Source organism: Dermatophagoides pteronyssinus, unplaced genomic scaffold, assembly GCF_027571235.1.
Source record: "Dermatophagoides pteronyssinus isolate colony J.1.1.1.1 unplaced genomic scaffold, Derpt_VIB-CSIC_2022.12 sq0044, whole genome shotgun sequence".
Lineage (NCBI taxonomy): Eukaryota > Metazoa > Arthropoda > Arachnida > Sarcoptiformes > Pyroglyphidae > Dermatophagoides > Dermatophagoides pteronyssinus.
This window is the reverse complement of record NW_027461567.1, coordinates 13,544-33,763: the sequence shown is the minus strand read 5'-3', so window position 1 is coordinate 33,763 and position 20,220 is coordinate 13,544. Positions and strand designations below refer to the sequence as shown.

At 28.5% G+C, this 20,220-nt stretch overlaps 3 protein-coding genes across 4 annotated transcripts; 1 reads left to right on the top strand and 2 right to left on the bottom strand.

Annotated features, from left to right (window-relative positions):
* Positions 1-4,224: 4,224 nt before the first annotated feature.
* LOC113790235 (uncharacterized) lies at positions 4,225-11,845 on the bottom strand. The gene is made up of 4 exons (XM_075823991.1): positions 10,251-11,845; positions 6,472-6,560; positions 5,937-6,334; positions 4,225-5,862 (listed from the first exon to the last, which is right to left on the bottom strand). The coding sequence occupies exons 1-4, from the start codon at positions 11,751-11,753 to the stop codon at positions 4,502-4,504; spliced, it is 3,351 nt and encodes a 1,116-aa protein (XP_075680106.1). The 5' UTR covers positions 11,754-11,845; the 3' UTR covers positions 4,225-4,501.
* Positions 11,846-13,731: 1,886 nt separating this feature from the next.
* LOC113790236 (uncharacterized) lies at positions 13,732-15,145 on the top strand. 2 transcript variants are annotated; one of them, XM_075823990.1, is made up of 3 exons: positions 13,732-13,996; positions 14,235-14,805; positions 14,867-15,145. In XM_075823990.1, the coding sequence occupies exons 1-3, from the start codon at positions 13,949-13,951 to the stop codon at positions 15,040-15,042; spliced, it is 795 nt and encodes a 264-aa protein (XP_075680105.1). In that variant the 5' UTR covers positions 13,732-13,948; the 3' UTR covers positions 15,043-15,145. The 2 variants fall into 2 exon arrangements, with proteins under 2 accessions (XP_075680105.1, XP_075680104.1); XM_075823989.1 differs by having other exon boundaries at positions 13,732-14,805.
* Positions 15,127-20,171, bottom strand: LOC113790195 (uncharacterized). Its single transcript, XM_075823987.1, has 4 exons — positions 19,916-20,171; positions 18,201-19,821; positions 16,938-18,118; positions 15,127-16,876 (listed from the first exon to the last, which is right to left on the bottom strand). The coding sequence occupies exons 2-4, from the start codon at positions 18,784-18,786 to the stop codon at positions 15,230-15,232; spliced, it is 3,414 nt and encodes a 1,137-aa protein (XP_075680102.1). The 5' UTR covers positions 18,787-19,821; positions 19,916-20,171; the 3' UTR covers positions 15,127-15,229.
* Positions 20,172-20,220: the final 49 nt, after the last annotated feature.

The following is a 20,220-nucleotide window of genomic DNA, read 5'->3' as shown; positions in this document are numbered from 1 at the left end:
AACAAAAAAATTCCAATTCAATAATCAATCACATCTGTACGTATACGAATCCAGTGAATATAAATATTTACTCAATGTAAAAATGAAAATAACCGGTACCGGGTTTTTTTTTCTTCTTTGGCTACATTAATGCTGTCGGATTCATTTTGGTTGCATTTTGATTAGTCATCATCATCATCATCATCGATAGCAATATTTTTATTTGATGATGATGATGATAATATCCAGAAGTAGAGATACTATACAGAACCATTGATTAATTTATTGCACATGCGTAACACATACTAGTGTGATTACAATCAATCAATCAAAAAAAAAAAAAAAGAAAAGAATTACAGAAAATCCTGACCATCTGTTCTGGGTACAGATATTCTACATTCGAAATCAAACAAAATTCAAATAGAGAGAGAGAGAATCGATCCATAAAATTGCAATTTTTGTTTCACAGTCACTCCTTACTACCACTACTAAAATAATTTGAAAAATTCAGGAAAAACTAAATGAAAAAAATGTCAAATCAAAATTATTAGTTAATCATCATCATCATCATCGAAATATTTGATGATTATTATTGAGAGAAAAACAAAAAATAATGTATCTGTTCAATGATAATGATGTGCGAGGTGTGTGTGTGTATGTGTTAATATCGAGTGTTTGATGGATGTTTTTATTTTTAGCTTTTGTAGTTTTTTGTATTTTAAATCTTTTTATTTTTGATTCGAAATAAACATGCGCACTTCATTTTTTGAATTTTTTTTTGTTTCGTTCGCTACATTGCAATTAGGCGTGGCACGTGTCTGGTCGAATACCGTCGACAACGATGATGATTATCATTCGACTTGTAGCTTGTTGGTTGCAACAAAAAAAAAAAATTGCATCAAAATTTTGAAATTCTTATCGGAAAAAAAAGTATTTTGGTTTTCCAGATTGCCGGATCAAAAAAAAATCCCAGAATGTAGAATTTTCGTTTTTGGTTTGTTTGTTGAATTCCCGGATTTCCCATTCTGGTAATCGGTAATTTTTTCGGGAATTCGTATACAAGTAAAGAAGTTGCACCCGCTAACAATTTTCTTCAAAATTATGATTTCAGTGAGAATCTTGATCGATAGATGGCGATATCGTTTGTTTCTTTTTTTCAAAAAAAATATCCATTTTTCAAACAGCAACCGAGAATCAAGAATCAAGAACAAAACTCAGTAAAGATTTTGTTGTTGTTGTTTTGTTGTTTGGTTGAATTTGATCAACTTCTTCTATGTTTTATCAGTCAATTCACGTATTCACAACAACAAAAAATGAATTGTCTATGTTGTTTGCCTATCTATTTTTTTCCATGTTGATTTAGTTGTTTTGTTTTGTTTTGGTTCGATTGAATAGAGTGAATAAAAATGAATGAATGAATAGTACACCAAATGGCGGATATTTTACACTTGACTAAATCTTTTTTTTTATTCGGATATTTTTTTTTCTCCCCATTTTAACCAGAAAAACGCACGCATGCATTTTTTTTCTCGCTTTACCAAAAGCAAACCAGAAAAACATCTCTTTATTGATCCAGAAGTGTATCCAGAGTGTTATATTTATTTATTTTTGGATAAAAATTCTAGTTTATAACCATAATTCTATAACATATTTGATCCAAATATTTTTTTGGGTTTTGTTTCTTAATAATATTATATTTTCATTATGGATCTATGAACAAATCAAACCAGAAAAGAAAAAGAACCAGAGAAAAAAAACCATTTCTTTCTAGCATATAGTTCAGAAGAATTTCCTTATTAGTCTGTCCAGAATCAGAATCAGAACTACAAACAGAAAAAAAATCATATTCTCCAATCCAATTTGAATCAAATGAATGAAAAAAAGAAATATCGCCCGAATCGACCATAGAATTTCAAACATACATACACACACACAGAGAGAAAAATTCATTGATGCATGCAATAAAAAACCGAAAACCAAAAAAGAAAAGGAAAAAAAATTGTATAATTAATTTATCTTTGTGTAAAAAAATATCCGGTATGTTTTTATTCAGCAGTTTTTTTTTATTTTGCATCGCCATTTCGTTATTCATTGTTTAATGTCGGGAAATTTTCTTCGGAAACCGAGTTTCCTTCTACACTATTTATTTTCGGGAAAATTTTTTCTTTCAAAAATTCATTTTTTTTTCATCATCATTCGATGATCATCATCATTGAATTTACCTTTTCTTTTTTCTTTTTTTTCTGTTTGTTTGTTTGTTGTTTGGTAAAACCACCAAAAAAAAATTCGTGCAATGAATTTTTAATTGAATCATATCAGGCGGAAAACCTCAATCGTCATCGACATTTGACAAAACCAGAAATGAAAAAATACTGAAAAACTGAAAAACTAAAAAAAAAACGAAATTTACATTTTAAATGAACAAACATACATCGTGTGTGTGTGTGTATCGTTGTTGTTGTTGTTGTTGTTCAAAAAGCACATGCATAGAATTTTTTTTTCATTCAAAAATGTGTGGTTGGCGAATAAGTGAAAAAATTCAAGTTTTTTTTTCGAAAAATTTCTTAAACCAAGCGAAAAAAATGATAAAAAACCCTTTCAATGAAAAAGAAAGAAGAAATTCAAGGAAGAAAGAAAAAAATTCCCCAAAGAAACCCAGAGAAAAGAAGTGAAGAAAACCATCGAACAAGAATCCTGAATTCTGATCCAAAAAAAAAATTCTACTTTTGATCCAAACCAAACAACTACTAATCGAAAACATCAAAATATCATTCATTTGATTCAATTCATTTTTGTATACACACACACATACACACACACAACAGAATTCTGTTGATGATTCTGATGATGATGATGATAATTCAATCCTGGCGGCAAATATTATTAAATTATGTTTTTCATGTTCATTGAATTTTCTCTTTTTTTTCGCATTCTATTTGTATATTTGTTTGGTTTGGTTTGGTTGTTTTTCTGGAAAAAAACTCCAATGTTGTTGTTGTTGTTGTTGTTGATAATGAAATTTTCTCATTTTTTTTGGCAGGCAACTGTGATTTTTTTACCCGAAATTCTGGCTTTTTTGCATTTGAAATATTCCTTGAATCCTTTTTTTTTGTTGCTTGAATTCTATTCTATGAATTGAAAGATTTTTTGGAAAGAGCGAGAAAAAAAAAACTTTATAAAAATGATAATTTGGACAACAACAACAAGTTTTTTTCTCCATTCTTTTCTTTCAAGTTTAGTTGAATTTGGGTACTGCTAACTGGCTTAATTTGATATAATCTCTTATGTAAATCTTATATGTTCTCATTACACCATTGGCTATTTTGAAACAAGAAAAAATACAAAAAATCCAAAGTTTTTTCGCCCCAATAGATTTTTGCATGAAAACATGAAAAACATACTTTACACTTGTTAAGAGAATTTCGTGTTTTTTTCGTTTTTCGTTTTTCGTTCAAAAACATAATTCAATTATCACCAATCATCAATTCATTTTTTTTTTGTTAACCCAGAACCATGTAATACTTACTTAAATATATTTACATATTTCCATCCCTTTTTTTCTTCTGGATAAATATGTTTCGCAAAAAACAAAAAAAAAGAAAATCTTTAAATCCAGAACAAAGCAAAAATGTTAATCAATTCAATTCAATACCGTTGTGATTGAATGAATGGTTGCTGATGCTGATTTCAATGATGATGATGTTAATCAAATTTTATCAAAATGTAACGCCTTTTGTTTGTCATTTGGATTTACGTTTTTCGTTTTGGCGAGATACAAATAAAAACACCCCTCAGAAACAAACAAAACAACAGTTTTAGTTCATTCATTTCAATGAGAAACAAACAAACATAGAATACTAAACACACAGAACACAAAGAAAAAAAAATCATGTAATACATATGTCCCGAAGGGATGTTTTTTTTATTTTATTTGTTATCATTAATATAATCCTCTCTCTCTCTCTCTCTCTCTCTTTCTCTTTTTACAATTGAGTACATGTTTTTCTCGCCATATTACTCGACAACTTGTAATCGGATCAATAAAAAAATTCAAATAATTTTTCCTTTTGTCCCTTTGTTCATTCATTCATTCATTCAGTATTTTGTTATGGATCACCTTGCTGGTGAAATCCATAACAAATGGAAATTTGAATGTCATTTTTTTGTTTTTGCTTTTTTGTTTTTTTGGAAATCAAAATTATTTCATTTAAATAACTTAATCATCAATGAAAAGTTTTTTTTATTTTCAAAATTTTTTTTATTATTTGATTTGGCTTTTTTTTCATGTGAAACAATGAGGGGCGTTTTTGTATGTTTGTTAGTTGTGTATGTGGCTTGATGGGTGTAAATAGTTTGCCTATTTTAATAATTCTGATTAATAATTCTGGCTACTATTGCGCATATGTGTGTGTGTGTGTGTGTGTGTTGATGTAGGTGATGGGGGGTGTAAGTAGACATAAAAATTCTGTAATTTTTCGGGATTAAAACATCTCACTTATACAGGTAAAATGAATTTTTTTTTTCAATTATGATTATTTGATCCATTTTTTGGTGTTATCGTTATTGATGGTGATGATGGTGACGTTGTTGTTGTTGATGATGATGATGATGATGATGATACTGATGATGTTGATGATGATAAATGTTCGGATAATGATTCTGAATGACATAGATTTGTTGTTATTGTTGTTATTGGTGGTGGTGGTGGTGTTGTTGTTACATGACTAGCTGTAATTAAATTTCCATTTGTTATCATTGATAATGTTGGTGATGATATTGTTGATGTTGATATAGCCGATTTATTCCATAATGTAACTTTATTAATACAATCAACTGTTGTAATTAATGTATTATCATTTGTTATTGTTGATATTAAACCATTTTGACTATTTTGACTATTTGTTGATGATGATGATGATGATGTTGTTGTTGTTGTACCTGGTGACCATAAACCATTACCATTTGATTGTTGTTGTTGATGTTGTTGTTGAATCACCGGATGTTGTTGATGCGGAAGATGTGAATGATGCGGATGATGATGATGATTTGTTTGAGATGAATGTGATAGTGATGGATGAGAAGGATGTGAATGTGAATGAGGTGAATGATGTGATACTGTTGATTTATTCATAAATTTTTTCTGTCTTGCACGTGAATTTTGAAACCAAACCTGTGTAACACGTTTAGATAATCCAGTTAATGTTGCAATACGTTCTAAATCTTGTCCATCTGGATTTGAATCTTGTTGAAAATTTGCCTGTAATACTGATAATTGATCTTCAGTAAATGTTGTTCGTACACGTTTTGTTTTTGAATTATTTGAATTATTTGAATTATTCGAATGATTTAAATTATTTGTTGAACTTGATGATGATGATAGACTAGAATGACTACGTATATTATTTAATGTTGTTGTTGTTGTTGTGGTTGATGTTGGTGTTGATTGATTTGTTGAAGAAGGAACAATATTATCATTAGTTGTTATTATTGTTAATGATGTTTGTTGTTGCTGTTGTAGATGTCTATTTTGATTATGAAGATGATGATGACTATTTACACCTAAATTATTATTTGATGTGTTAGCAGTGATGGTGGTGGTGGTAGTTTTTTGTATTTTCATTGATTCGATCGGATTTGGATCATTATTATCATTAATCGACGGTGATTTATTGATTATTGATGACGGTTGTTGGGATAAAGAATGAATTGATTGTGGCTGTGTTTCAATCGTAATCGTCGATGATAATGATGATAATGAACCACGATTCTGATGATGTCGACGTTGATGATGATGATTATGATTATGATTATCAAATTGTTGTTGTCGTTGTCGATGATGATGATGATCATCATCCATTCGCATTGGTTTATTCAACGATTCATCTGAATTTTTTGGACAAAATTTTTCAAAAAAAAAAATTTTATAATTTTAAAATAAAAGAAAAAACCCTCCTTACCTTCTTTAATACCAAAATGTAATTTACAAACTAAACGATAACTAAGTTGTTGTTGTTGTTGTTGTTGTTGATTATTAATCAAAGTTGTTTGTGATGAATTTGAATTTATTGAATTTGGTGGTGATAATAATGATGATGGCTGTTGTTGTTGTTGTTGTTGTTTTTCTAATGTAAATTTTTCACCAGTTGATAATTGTCGTTGACAAAGATCACATGCAAAACAAGCTAAATGATAAACAAGTAAACCGGCACGACGTACCCAATCATTTGATGATATAATACGATCACATTTTGAACATTTTATTATTAATTTACAATTATCATCTTTACAATAAATACGACCATTACGTATATAACATGAACGTGATTGACTTAATTGTCGTCCACATTTTGTACAGCTTGATGATAAAAATCAAACAAAAAACAATAGAAAAACAGAAGAATAGAAAACAAAATCATATAAATTGAGATAATTTCAAACAATATTGGATCGAAATAGTGGCAAATGAAAGATAACATTTGAAAAAAAACATACCAAAGACAATTTATATGCCAATTATGATAACCGGAAACAGAGGCAATGATTGGTGATGTTGAAAGTGTTTGTTGACAACCAAAACATATCTATTGAACAAAAAATAAAAATAACAATCGATACAATCGATAATTGAAAAAAGGAAAAATAGAAATAAAATTAATTCATCTTTAGGTCAATTGGGATTACTGAATAAAATGAAAAAAAAGTGGAAAAAAGAATACATCTTAACATCATCAATTGAATTGACCAATGGTCATTTCATTTTCGTTTTCCTCATTATTATCACCATCGATTCTGTTGACATTCTGTTCTTTTGTTACTATTAATTTGTATCAGTTTTTTTCCTCGTTCAATTCTCTCGCCCACGCATTTCTTTCTGTTTTTCCTCTCCGGTCAGTCTATTTTTTTTTTTTTTGTTTTTTTTTTGTTTACTTGATTGTCATCCAATAAAAAAAATAGGAAAATTTCTACGAAATACGTGTCAACACGTTTCTGGAACGTGTTTTCAGTAAAAATTTCTCGTTGATGGACGTTTTTTGTTTGAGAAAAAAAACAAAAATTTGCCAATCGATTTTCATTTCTTTTATTCGAACAACAGATCTTAACGAAAAAAAAAACAGAAACAGAAAATGTCTAGCCTGAATTCATTGAAGAAAATGTCAGCAACAAAAGCAAGACAAAAAACAAAAAACAATAAATAAAGTCATAAACAATTTTTCGGATCGTTTGGTTTACTTCTTCTGCCCAAAAAATGAACAAGGAACAAACCCCAAATCAATACAGGAGACAAACCAAAAGGCAAATGAAACAACAACAATTTTTTACAATAACCGGTGATGATTGAGAGAGAGCGATATATTGAAAAATTTTGAAAAAATTTTTGAAAACAAAACAAAACAAAAAAAAAGTTGTTGTTGTTGTCACAAAGTCATAAATATCCCGAGAAAACAACAACAACAACTCTAGCAGTAAAAAAGTCTCCATTTCATTCATTCAATGTTTATTGATTTTTTCTATTTCTATTTCGTTCGTTTTTCAGTTTAAATATTTATTATCCTATCCATTTACAACAACAACAACAAAAATGTCAAGAAGCCTTTATCTTTTGGTTGACAATTTTTCTTTTTACCATTTTTGTTTTTCATTGAAATCGTTTTTCAGTGGTGGTGATATTTCATTTTTTTGATAGATATTCTTATTTTTTGTAGTCAACCAACAAGTATCACAATCCAAAAAAAGAAATGCCCATTTTTTTTGTTAAATTTATTGTTTGATTTGGCTTTTGGATATCGGTTGTTGGGTAGATAAAACAACCATACTGGAACAGTATTATTCTTTTTTCCTTCAGTTTTTTGGTCACGGTTGATCACCACAATGATGATGTGTTTTTTTCATTTCGGATATTCATTCGGTGTGATTTTTATGGTTCATTTTTTTTTCGTTTCACTCACTCACTCAATCAATTGACTCAACATATTGTTCACATTATAATCGGTACATGTTGTTGTTGCATCAAATTCAATTCAACAAAGCAAAAAAAAAAACAGATTACAAAAGGTGGGAAGTTGAATGAATGAATGAATGAATGAATGAATGAATGAATAACAATTGACAACACTAGAACAGAAAAGAAAAGAAAATCCAACCAAAAAAAATCTATCTGTTGATGTTTTGTGGTTGGTCGTAGTTTCATTGTTGTTGTTGTTGTTGATCCAAAATCGAGTGCCTTTAGAAGTCAATTTGTTGTTGTTGTTCAAATTGTCACATTTTTTCTTTTTTTTTTTGTTCAATTGCACTCAATCTTTCCTTTTTTGACTTTTCAATATGAATATTATTGCTTGGGCCCGGTGTACAAAATGTATTTTTTTTGTTTGTTAAGTGAGAACAATTTTTTTGTTTTGTTCTTTTCACTTGAAACCTTCGCTATTCATAGAAACAAAACAATAACTGGAAAAAAATAGACAAGAGAGAGAGAGAGAGAGAGAGAGAGAGAGAGAGAGAGAGAGAGAGAAAGAGAAACTGTTGAATGAATCAATGACTAATATCGATGTACGAAAATAGAGATCCGAGAGATTTTTTCTGCAAAAGCAAAATATATTTGGCGCCGCCGGTTGTCATCATTTTTTTTTTCTTCCTGAGAAAATTTAATTTTCTTCATCTTGAGAATTGAATTTGAATTCAAATTTTTTAAAAATTTAAATTCAATAAACTTACTGAAACAAAAAAAAAATACTTGAAATTGAAACCAGAATTTTGAAGAAAAAAAACGAAACGCGTGTTTCTTTACACGCGTTTGTATAACCGAAAAAACAAAATCAAATTTTCCATCATCATCATCAATGAATGAATGATTTTCATTGATTTGTTCATCACCTTCGATCATCCGAAAGAGAGAAGGGAAAAAAATCATATTTTAAACAACAAAAAACGATCCATTCAAGTTGGTCGGTTGGTTAGTTGGTCGATTATTGTTGTTGTCATTTTTTTGGTTATTTTCTTGTTCCGTTCAGACTTTTTGTTGTTGTTCGCAGTGATTTTGGCTGTTTTATTGTAACAGTTCTTTTTTTTTCTTTTCTGATCAATTGACTTTCATGCAAGAACGAAGCGACAACAACAACAAAAACCCTCAAACCACTTGAATGAGAGACCAAACAACAATGGCAATGACAATGTTGGAAACAACACCATACCAATTGTGTTCCACTATTGCCACCACTAGGATTTTGTTGAAAAAAAATCAAAATGAAAAATAATAATTTTCAGGGCAAATGATTTTCCATTCATTCAAAAAAATCATTTGATGACGATCATCATCATCAAATGAACAATCAAAAAAAGAAACCGAATGATGAATTGAATTGAAAAAACTAAACTAAACTTGACCATACTGTGTCAGTCAGGCAGTTTACCATCATGCTTTTCCTGAATTTTTTTTCACAAATTTTTCATGATTGGTGATGACAATATTATCAGTGGAAACAAAAAAAATTTTTTTTTTTGTTCATACCACCAACAGTGTTATTATTAATAATTTTTTTCCGGGAAATTTTCCAGAAAAATAATTTTCAAAAAAATTTCTCATCTTTTTTTTAAATAATTGGATTTTTTTCTGGTGGAAAAAAAGGATTTCAAAAGAAACAGAAACAGCAAGTTTATCCAAAAAGATCGCACACAAACTACGATCATCATGATCGATAAATTAAATGTCCCGTATGGAATATTCTTTTGGAACAACAACATCAACAACAACGAAAAAAAAACGAAAATCTCTAGAGGAAATCAAATGATGAATATATTTTCTTTTGGTACGTGGGTGATATCTTTAGCTTGCTAGGCTAACCATTCATTTATTCATTCATACATCCAACCATACAATATCCTAAATAGAAACGGATATTTTATTTTTCACACTTTTTTTCACACATTTTGTTGTTGTTGTTGTTGTTTTCATCTGGAAAAAAAATCTACAAATGACAACAACAACAACAACAGACAACGAAACAAACGAAAGTAGAATTTTTTCTTTCTCTATTCGATTGTAACAAATTCAATTATTTTTTGTGAATAAAACAGTAGCATAAAGACAATAAAGAGAGAAAGATTCTGCCCTAAAGCTTTCATTTCATTCATTTATTTCTTTATTGATTTGATTCTTGTGTTAATGTGGAACCAGAAAAAAACTAGCCAAAAACAAAACAAAACCAAAAAAAATTGACAAAACATCACATCACACACACACAGAATGTATCAATTGTTTTTTTTTCATTTAAACAAACCTTATCAAATGATGATGATGATGATGAATCGTTCATTATTAATGAATTTGTCATTGTACCATTCATAAATGTTGTATTATCATTATTTGGTGATAATGTTGTTATATCATTTGTAGGTGAATATGAATTTTTCATCATCATTATCATTGATTTGTTGTTGTTGCTGTTGTTATTGGTCAATGTTGTTGTTGTTGATGTGGTCGATAATGTTGTTGTTGTTGTTGTTGTTGCTGTGGCTGGCGATTTTGTAGTTGATGATGGAGATAAAGATGATAATAACTGACCATTATTATTACCAACAATATTAACAATATCGGTATTTAATACCGATGGTGGTGGTGTTATTGGTGTCATCATTATTGTTGATTGTTGTTGTTGTTGTTGTTGTTGTTGTTGTTGATTTAATTGATTAAAATTAAAATTTTGTGAATGAATCGATGTTAATGATTCACCGGATATAGCCATTAATGAACTATTATTATTATTAATTAAATTATGAATATGATTTGTTATTAAATATTTGGATGATTGCTGCTCATAAAATGATGATGATGATGATGATGATATTTGCTGTTGTGGTTGTTGTTGTTGTTGTTGTTGATGATGATGATGATTTGATAACAATTCTGTATTACGATTACGATGATGATGATGATGATGTTCTAACATATCATCATCATCTTCTTCTTCTTCTTCTTCTACTATCAATGATGATGATGATGATAATGTTATTTGTGATTGCAATTGCTGTTGTTGTTGTTGTTGCTGATGTTGTAATGAACTATAAGGAACATTATTATGATGTTGAGATGATGATGATGATGACATAGGATTGGCGATAATATTATTTAAAAGATCATTACCATTTTGATAATAAATATTAGATGTAGGTGTTGTATAATGTTGTTGTTGTTGTTGTTGATTACTTAAATTATTTGCAATCAATTGATTGACAACATTAGCAGTATCACCACTAATTGGTCCAATTTGATTATTGTTGTTGTTAAAATTTGTTGGTGAATTTTGTTGTTGTTGATTCAACGACGTTAAATGATGTAAATAATGTTGCGATGGATGATAAGAATTTGTTTGCGATGATCCATTGATTTCCATCAATGAATTTGATTCATGATGATTAGTCAATGTCATTGTTGTTGTTGTTGTTTTGGAATTTTTATCAAAATTATTTAACAATAATTTTTTATTTTCATAATTTGTTGAATGTCGATGTTGATGATGTCGATGTTGATGATGATGATGATGATTGAAAAATTTTTGAAATTTTTTCGAAAATATTTTATCGTCATCACCATCACTGTCATGACGGATGCCAATGTGGCCGCTATTTCGATCCACTTGGCTATTATTATTATTTTGTTGTTTTTGGCTAAAATTTTTCAAAACACTATTATTGTTGTTGTTGATTTTTTTATTTTTCAAACAACGATTTTGATGCGGATGATGATGATGATGATGTTTATTTTGAAAATTATTCTGAATCATTAATTTTGATATTTTTTTGTTTTGTTTTTTGTTTTCTTTGGTTATTCAATCAATGATTTTTTTTGAATCATATTTTCATGGATTCAAAACACCAACCAAAACACAATGTTGATTTTAAATGATGATTTCTGTTGAAATGTTGAATGAAACAATTTCAGAAACAAATGAAACAAACGAACAAAACAAGCGAAGAACAAAGCCAAAAATTTTTGTTTTCCTTTTTTTTTTTTTTTGCTGAATCAGAAGCAGAAGAAAATTTTTTGGTTTTTCTTCACCCCATTATTATTATTATTATTGAATGATATAGCATAAAAAAAACACTGAATAAATAGGAGGAGTTTGTTTGACTTGTATAGTCTGTACAATGAAAAAAACAACAAAATCGTCTGATTGGTCTATTCAGCAGAAAAAAAGATCATCAAAAAAAAAAAAAAAAAAAATGATGAATGAAAAAATGCTTTATATGAATGAATAGCATCAAATAGTAACAGCCCATAAGGCGTGTCTTTTGTTTTGTTTTGTTTTCAAAAACATCCCGAAGAAGACGAACATCCACAATAAAAAAAAACCTCAATATGTTTTCTATTGAATGTTTTTGAAGTTTATCCAATACATCTTTGGCTGGGTTTGGTTTTTTTGTTTTGTTCTGTTGTTTTGTTTTGTTTCTGGAATTGAATTTGTATTAGTTTAAGTTTATCATCAATAAGTTTTTGTTAATATTTTCAACAACATTTCACTCTCTCCCTCTCTCGCTCTCTAGCTTTCTTTCATTCTTTTTCGATAACCGAGCTATCTCAAAAGTGATTTTTTTGCAGCATCCGAATTTTGTTCAATTTTTTTTGTTTGTTCAAAGTCTAACAGCGAAGCAAAACGAAATGAAATGAAAAAATATTTGTTTTTCTTTTCGTTTCGTTTCATCGATTCACTTATTCAATAATTTTTTGTTCTTTATATTTTTTTTTTTTTTTTTGGAATTGAAATTGTTTGTTTGTTTGTTTGTATTATTTTACAATAAGTTTTAGTTTTAGTTTCATTTTTTATCGTTGATCAATAATAAACTTTGCTTCAATGATCACATTACATAGTTTTTTTTCTCTCGATTTCTAAAGTTATGAACCATAAATGTTAGGCGCTAGAAATATAGTGAGATGGACATAAAAGTGAGAATTTTGAAGTTTTCAGCGAAGAAAAAAAATCGATGATGTAGAAAAAAAAATCGATGCCCCGAGATGAATTCTAAATTGAAAAGTACCCAAAAGTAATAAAGATTTTTGGATTTGGATTCTGATTAGCTTGAAAAATATATATGCAAATCGGAAATTTGGTTTTGGTAACGTAATGAGTAATCAATAAGAGTGAAAAACTAAAATTAATTAAAATCTGTTCCTGTCATTCCTAAATCAATACGGATGTTGCAATTTTGTTATCTAATTTTATGTGCTTGCTGTTGTATTGCATCAACAACTACAACAACAACAACAACATTATGATTTTGATTATGTTTCCCAAGAAAACATTACATAATGAATCAAAAAAAATTTTCCTTCATTTGTTGGCTGTTGTTGATGTTTAGGTAATTTGTAGTTTTACAAATACGTATCGGCCATAAAAAACTAAACAAAAACAAGTTGATTAAACTTCGATCATTCTCAAGTTACATTCATTGATTAAAAAGAAGAAACAAAAAACCGGATCATTCAGAATATTTAATAGATTTTTTTTTACAAATGATCATCATTGATGAAAATGGAAAAACGATAATATCTTTAATGTGGGTGTTACAAATACAAACATTTTTTTTCAGTGGAAACAGCCAAATATTAATAACAAAAAATAACAAAAAAAAAGGTAATCAAACAAACATTACCATGACTATATTGTGTGTATGCATTATGTAGATTTTTAATGATATTTTCTATGGAATTTCTTCTTTTTTTTCTGTTAAACAAAATTCTTTTGATTGTGAAAAAACAAAAACATTAACCATAATCATCATTCGAGATAGGTGATAATGATGTTGATTTGATTTGATTTTTTTTTTCAATGAAAATTGTTTTTTTTCCTTCTCATCATTAGTCAGGATCAATATTGTTTTGAATATCGATAAAGATGATGATTATTATATCATAACAAATCAATCGATCGATAGATCGATTTGTGTTTGATTGAATTACAGGTGTATTTTAGTGTGTGCGATGTTAATGCAAACGAATCCTTTATCGAACAATAAACATTCTCATAACGTACGTTTGTTTGTTTTTCATTCATTCATTCAATGAATTATTGAATGTTTTCAATACTTTTTCTTTTTCTTCTTCTTCTATCTTTTTTCCCTTGGGAATAAACAAATGACTAATGATAATGTTCATTATATCATCATCATCGTTAATTATTTTTGTTTTTTTAATTAATCAAACAACAACAACAACAACAACAATGTTGATGATTGATTCGTTGTCATCATCATCAACGACAACAAAGATGACGGAAAATATTTTATTTGATTGTTTACAATTTACACCATCAACAATTAAATATTGTGGTCATTCATTACCATTGAATCATTGGATTATACATAAAACTGATGATCTTATTGATGTTATGTCGGTTGATCCATCAAATCTATTAGAATATGTATTATTTATTGATAAAAATAAAGGAAAATTCCTTCTGAATTGGTCAGATTATCAAAATATATCTGAATTTTGTTTACATTTTGATTATATTTATTCAAGTCATTGTAAATTTGATAATTTTAAATGTTTATTAAATGCTTCATTTACAAGCATTGATCAGAATAATATTCAACCAAATATTACTTTGAATTATATTGATCCAAATGGTTGGCAACAAATGTACATACAATTCAATCTGATTGATCAACCAAAATCCTTTTTCCTTCATAAACCAATATTGGCTATTAATGGTCAAATTTTTCAACAGCAAAAAGAAACCACCAAGGAAAGTCTAAAACTAAATATGGATGCTTATATTGCAATCAAAATGATTGAAATTCTTCAGGGACAATGTCCAAAACGTATTGGTACAAGAAGTATGTTAATTTTTATGTTAATAATGATTTTTTTAAAAACTATTTTTATCCAAATCTATAGCTGGTTTTTGGATCAGTATAATGATCATATTTACCATTATAACATTATCACCATTTATCTATTTGATTGTGGAAAATATTTTTAAAGAATATCGAAAACGTTATCACAAATCAACAACATTACCAAAAATGAATTTTAATAAACTTAAAAAAAGAAACAATGACGACATCTTGTGATCGGGAAAAAAGGAGAAAACTAGCAAAAACGAAAACTTAATACTTTTTTGTACTCAATTCTTTAAAAAAAAATTACTCAATTCATTTTTGTTTTGGAAGAAAATTATTATTGTTATTTTAATATTTTTTAAATTTTGCAAACAAGAGAAAAAGAAAATTTATTCATTCAAAAAACAAAAAAAATGTGTCAATCAGATTTTGGTCCAAATTCCGTTGAACTATGTCCACCAATACTACCGGCTGATGAAAGTTGTGAACAATTCCCTGTACCATTTTCAGCTAATGCTGCTGTTGTAAGTGATTCTTCTTCTTCTAATGATGATGAACAATTTATTGGTTCATTCGGTTCAATTGCTGATGATGATTGTTGTTGTTGTTTTTGTTGATTATTATTCTGATGATGTTTTGTTGCTGCTGCTGGCAATTCTGTTGGTGGTGATAAATCAATAGAACCAGATGGTGATGGTTCACGTGAATCTGAATCATCATTATCATTTGAATCATCATTAATTGAATTATGTTCAACTTCTTCATATGGACATAATGTTTGTGGTAAATTATCGTCATCATCATCTGAATCATTTATATCATGACCATGATGATCATCATCTGAATCTTGATGATCGATTGATTTTGATATTGATGATGAATTTAAAGATGATGATGATGATGATGATGTGGATGAGGATGCGGACGACGACGACGAAGATGAGGAAGAAGAAGTTGATGTAGGAGGTGGTGGAGGTGGTGGTGTTAATGGTGTTGATTTACTTGTATCAATAGTGGATCGTTTTTTTCTTTTTGATGATTTTGATTCATTTATAGAATCTTTACCACCACCTTTATCTTTATTACCAAAACTTGATTGATTTGATGATAATGATAATGATTTAGATGTTGTTGATTGTTTTGATGGTATCGATTGTATTGATTTTATTGTTTTCTTACCATTCATTGGTGGTGGTGGTGGTGGTTTTGATAATTTAGGTGGTTCAGAAAGTTCGATTGTTGGTTGACTATTTAACATGATTACTTTTTTACCACTGCTACGTTTCAATGTTGAAATTGGTACCGATTCAATCAATGGTTCTTCCATTGAATGATTACTGATTATTGATTGTTGTGATCTTTGTTGTCGTAACAATGCTGTTGAATGACTTTTATTATCCATTTGTGTTTGATTATCACTTGATAAACGATGTTCACGTTGTAATGTTGCAATCGAACCACTAACCGATTTATCCGATGATTGAAGACGATTTAATTGTCCAGTTTTTATTCTTGGTATTGTTGTTTTTGTTGTACTTTCATAACTTGCTTGTGGTCGTAGTTCATTACGACGTAGTGATGAACGATTAACTTGTGCATATAATTGTCCATTCATTGGTTTATGATCAACAATTGTTGTTGTTGTTGATCGTTGTTGTTGCTGTTGCAATGAATTACGATGATGATAATGATGCGGATGTGAAGCATTTGAATGATGATATAATGAATCAATCGATGCTACCGACATTGAATCTGGTGGTGATGCAGTTGCATCTGCAAAATATCTTATTGCATTCGATATATTATATGCTGATGATTTATGATTTGATTGATGCATAATACCACCAATTGGACCGGTTGTTGTTGTACCATCATCATAAGCAGATTGACGACCATATAATAATTCTTCATTAGTAAAATAGATGGCACCACGATTTCTATAATAAACAATTACACCGATTATTACAATTATCAATATTATGATAATTAATAATGCCAATACAAGTCCAACATTTGGTTCGGTTGTTGAAACACGTAATTGTACAGTTGGATCTGTACACCATTCCTGTATAAAGGTAAATTATTTTTAAAAAATTGAAAATCACTGAAAAAAATTTTCAACTTACCAATTTCCAATCTTCAAGTAAATCAACACGAATACCATCCAAATTAGGTGGATAACGACAAATAGCACAACGATCATATATTTGACATGCTTTTTGATATGGATTCAAAACGATTGTTGGTAATGATGTTAAAGAATTTTCATCAAATTCTTGACTATCATTATTTATTGTATTTAAATTTTCAATTCGATCATTATTATTATTATTATTATATTTTGAATGAATCGATGAATATGGTGTTGTAATCCAATTACGAAAATATAATAAATGACAACGATAACATGACCATGGATTTTGATCGAAAAATATTAATGATAAATTTTTATATTGATTTAAAATGTATAAAAATTCTGAACTAAGTTCATATAATGAATTATATGATAAATCTAATACTTCAATCTGATATAGTTCATCTAATAAACGAACACTAATATTAACAAATGCATTATGACTTAGATTAACATGACGTAATGTTTGACGATTTTGTCCAAATAGATCGGATGATAAACTATTACTACTACCAGAATCTAAACGTAAATATGATAATTCAACAAATTCTAATTGACGTAATGGTGATAATAATCTTGAAACAGATATAGATGGTTCTTTTAATGTTGTTATATTGTTTAATGATAATTTTTTTAAATCATTACTTAATGATTCAAAAATTTTCGAATCAAATGTGGTAAAATTATTTGTAGATAAATCTAATTCAATGATTGTACAATTGGAAAATGTTTGCTCAGGTAATTCGATGAGATAATTATTTGATAATGATAAATGACGTAGATTTAGGCCAACAAATGCTAATGAATCAATTTGATTTAGATGATTATAATCCAAATATAAATCAATTAATTGATGTAATGAACTGAATTCAAATGTATTGATTATTTTCAGGTAATTATTACGCAAATCTAATATTTTAAGATTTGGTAAATTTTGATAAAATAATGAATGAATTTGTTTTAATTGACAATTACGTAATGATAATTGTTGTAATGAACGTAAATCGATTATATTTTTTGGTGGAATTTCATGAATTGGATTTGAACTTAAATCCAATGTTATTAAATTTGTTAGATTATAAAACAGTCTTGTTGTTATTGTATCCAAACGATTATTTGCTAAACTTAAATGTTTTAATCGATATAATTGTTGAAATGTTCCGGATGCTAATTCTATTTGATTATTGGAATAAAAAAATTTTTTTTTTGTTTGAATTTGAAAAGTTTTTACAATCAAATGAAAAAATATTCTTACCCGACAATAGATTATGGCTTAGATTCAATGTTTCCAATTGTCTTAATCCATGAAAATTTGAATCAATAAGATGTTTAATTAAATTTTGACTTAAATCCAATGTTTGTAATATTGTACGATAACGAAATGTTGATGAACCAATTGCTGGTATACGACTTTTTGTAATACGTAATTTTTTTAACCGAGGAAAACGATAAAACAATGGACCTAATGTTAAATTATTTGGTCGATCATTTGGTGCACTAATTACAATCGAATCAACATTCGATGATATACGATCAAATGGTATATCAATATAACCACCGTTATCGCATATAATTTCACGATTACCTAGATCATCATAACGACATAATCGACATGGACATAATTCTGTCCATTTAGAATCATTTGCCGATGATAATGTAACAATTATTAATGGATCAAAATTTGTTTGATTATCAAAATTCATTGATATGGATGATAATGTTGAATATTCATTTGTTGGTTGACCAAAAATTTTTACAATAGTCAATAGCCAACAATGAATAAATATTGAAATAAAATGATGATTATTCAAAATATTGATGATTTGCTGTTGGTTATTCATTTTTTTTTGTTTTTCAATCACTTTCTTTTTGTTGCTTCATTCAATGGATGATAAATTCTGTTGATAAATTCATTTTGTATCAATGCTTTTTATAGCTTATTTGGATTAGGAATTCATTCTGAAGATTTTAAAATTGTGATAAAAATTTTCCATTTGCAATATCGTTGCAATCAAGATTGATCAATCGAATCTGACTGGCTGACTGACTGACTGACTGAATGGTGAATGACTGAATTTTATGGAATTCAATTCAGCAACGATCATCATCATCATCGATATATAGAATAGGAATTCTGAATTCTTGCTGATGATGATGATAATCAGCGATGATATAAAGCAAAAAAAACTAAGGCGGTAACCCGCTAAAAAAAATTAAAGAAGAAAAAAAAATGTAGGAAAAGAAAAATTACGGAAACTTTTCTCTCCACCATAACCCACAACAAACATTAGTCATAGTTGTCTTTTTGGATCGGATTGTGTCAAATCATTGCATATGTTGTTGTTGTTGTTTACCAAGATGGGCGTGTACACAGATTTTTTTGTTTTTTTTTGTTGGCTATCGCACCTAGAATCTTGTCAATCTTGTCAAATCATCTGAGGTGAAACATTTTTGTTTGTTTGTTTTGTTCCAGAAATTCCTGGATTTAATTTTCAAAACTTTCAGGATCTTAGGTTGTTTGTTTTGTTTTTTTGGCCATTTTATTCTTGAATCCGGATATAAATTTTCATTATTCATTTTGGTTGGTTGACTGGTTAACACCCAAATATGATGACAAAATAAAGATGTGGTGTGAAATTTTTTTTTGTTTCTTCTTTTGGATTCCTGAAAACTTTCTGTCGGTTGGCTGAAAAGTATCAGACTTCAATTGAATTGGTTCGTTGACTTTTGCCCAAAATACAATAGATCTATCTATCGGTAACGAAAGAGTGTAGTGAAGAAACAAAAAACAAAAAAATAACCGATAGATCGATTGATCGGCCGTATTAAATTGATGATGGAAAACATAGCGATTTTCACTATGAAAATGAAATGAACTGAAACGATTTTCATTCCGTTTTTTTTTTCATTTTGGTGAAAAAAAATGATTAGAATAAGAGAGTTTGGTTTATCCAGAAAAAAAATATATACCGAAAATGAAATTGCAACCACACCCGTTGGTTCGTTTGGTTTTTCGGGTATAATCATATTAATATTAGTGGGTGAGGGAGAGGGGGAGTCCACAAATTGAAACTATCTGATTGAAAAAACTGAAAGGCAAGAATAGGGGGAGAAAGAGACGACGAAAGATATCATCACCTGCACAATATGATTTTTTCATCATCATCATCATCATCATCATCATCGATGATGAATATTAGGCCAATTCATTGAAATTTCAGGTGAAGAAAAAAAAATTCATGCAAACAAAATAATAATAATAACAACCTGGGTAA

Coding starts and splice junctions, on each gene's coding strand:
- LOC113790236 (XM_075823989.1), top strand. CDS start 14,109: ATGATAATGTTCATTATATCATCATCATCGTTAATTATTTTTGTTTTT. Junction 14,806..14,866: donor AAAACGTATTGGTACAAGAA/GTATGTTAATTT, acceptor CCAAATCTATAG/CTGGTTTTTGGATCAGTATA.
- LOC113790235 (XM_075823991.1), bottom strand. CDS start 11,753: ATGATTCAGAATAATTTTCAAAATAAACATCATCATCATCATCATCCG. Junction 6,561..10,250: donor CATCATCATCATTTGATAAG/GTTTGTTTAAAT, acceptor TTTGTTCAATAG/ATATGTTTTGGTTGTCAACA. Junction 5,863..5,936: donor ACATTTTGGTATTAAAGAAG/GTAAGGAGGGTT, acceptor CAAAAAATTCAG/ATGAATCGTTGAATAAACCA.
- LOC113790195 (XM_075823987.1), bottom strand. CDS start 18,786: ATGAATAACCAACAGCAAATCATCAATATTTTGAATAATCATCATTTT. Junction 18,119..18,200: donor AAGCCATAATCTATTGTCGG/GTAAGAATATTT, acceptor ATAATCAAATAG/AATTAGCATCCGGAACATTT. Junction 16,877..16,937: donor TACTTGAAGATTGGAAATTG/GTAAGTTGAAAA, acceptor ACCTTTATACAG/GAATGGTGTACAGATCCAAC.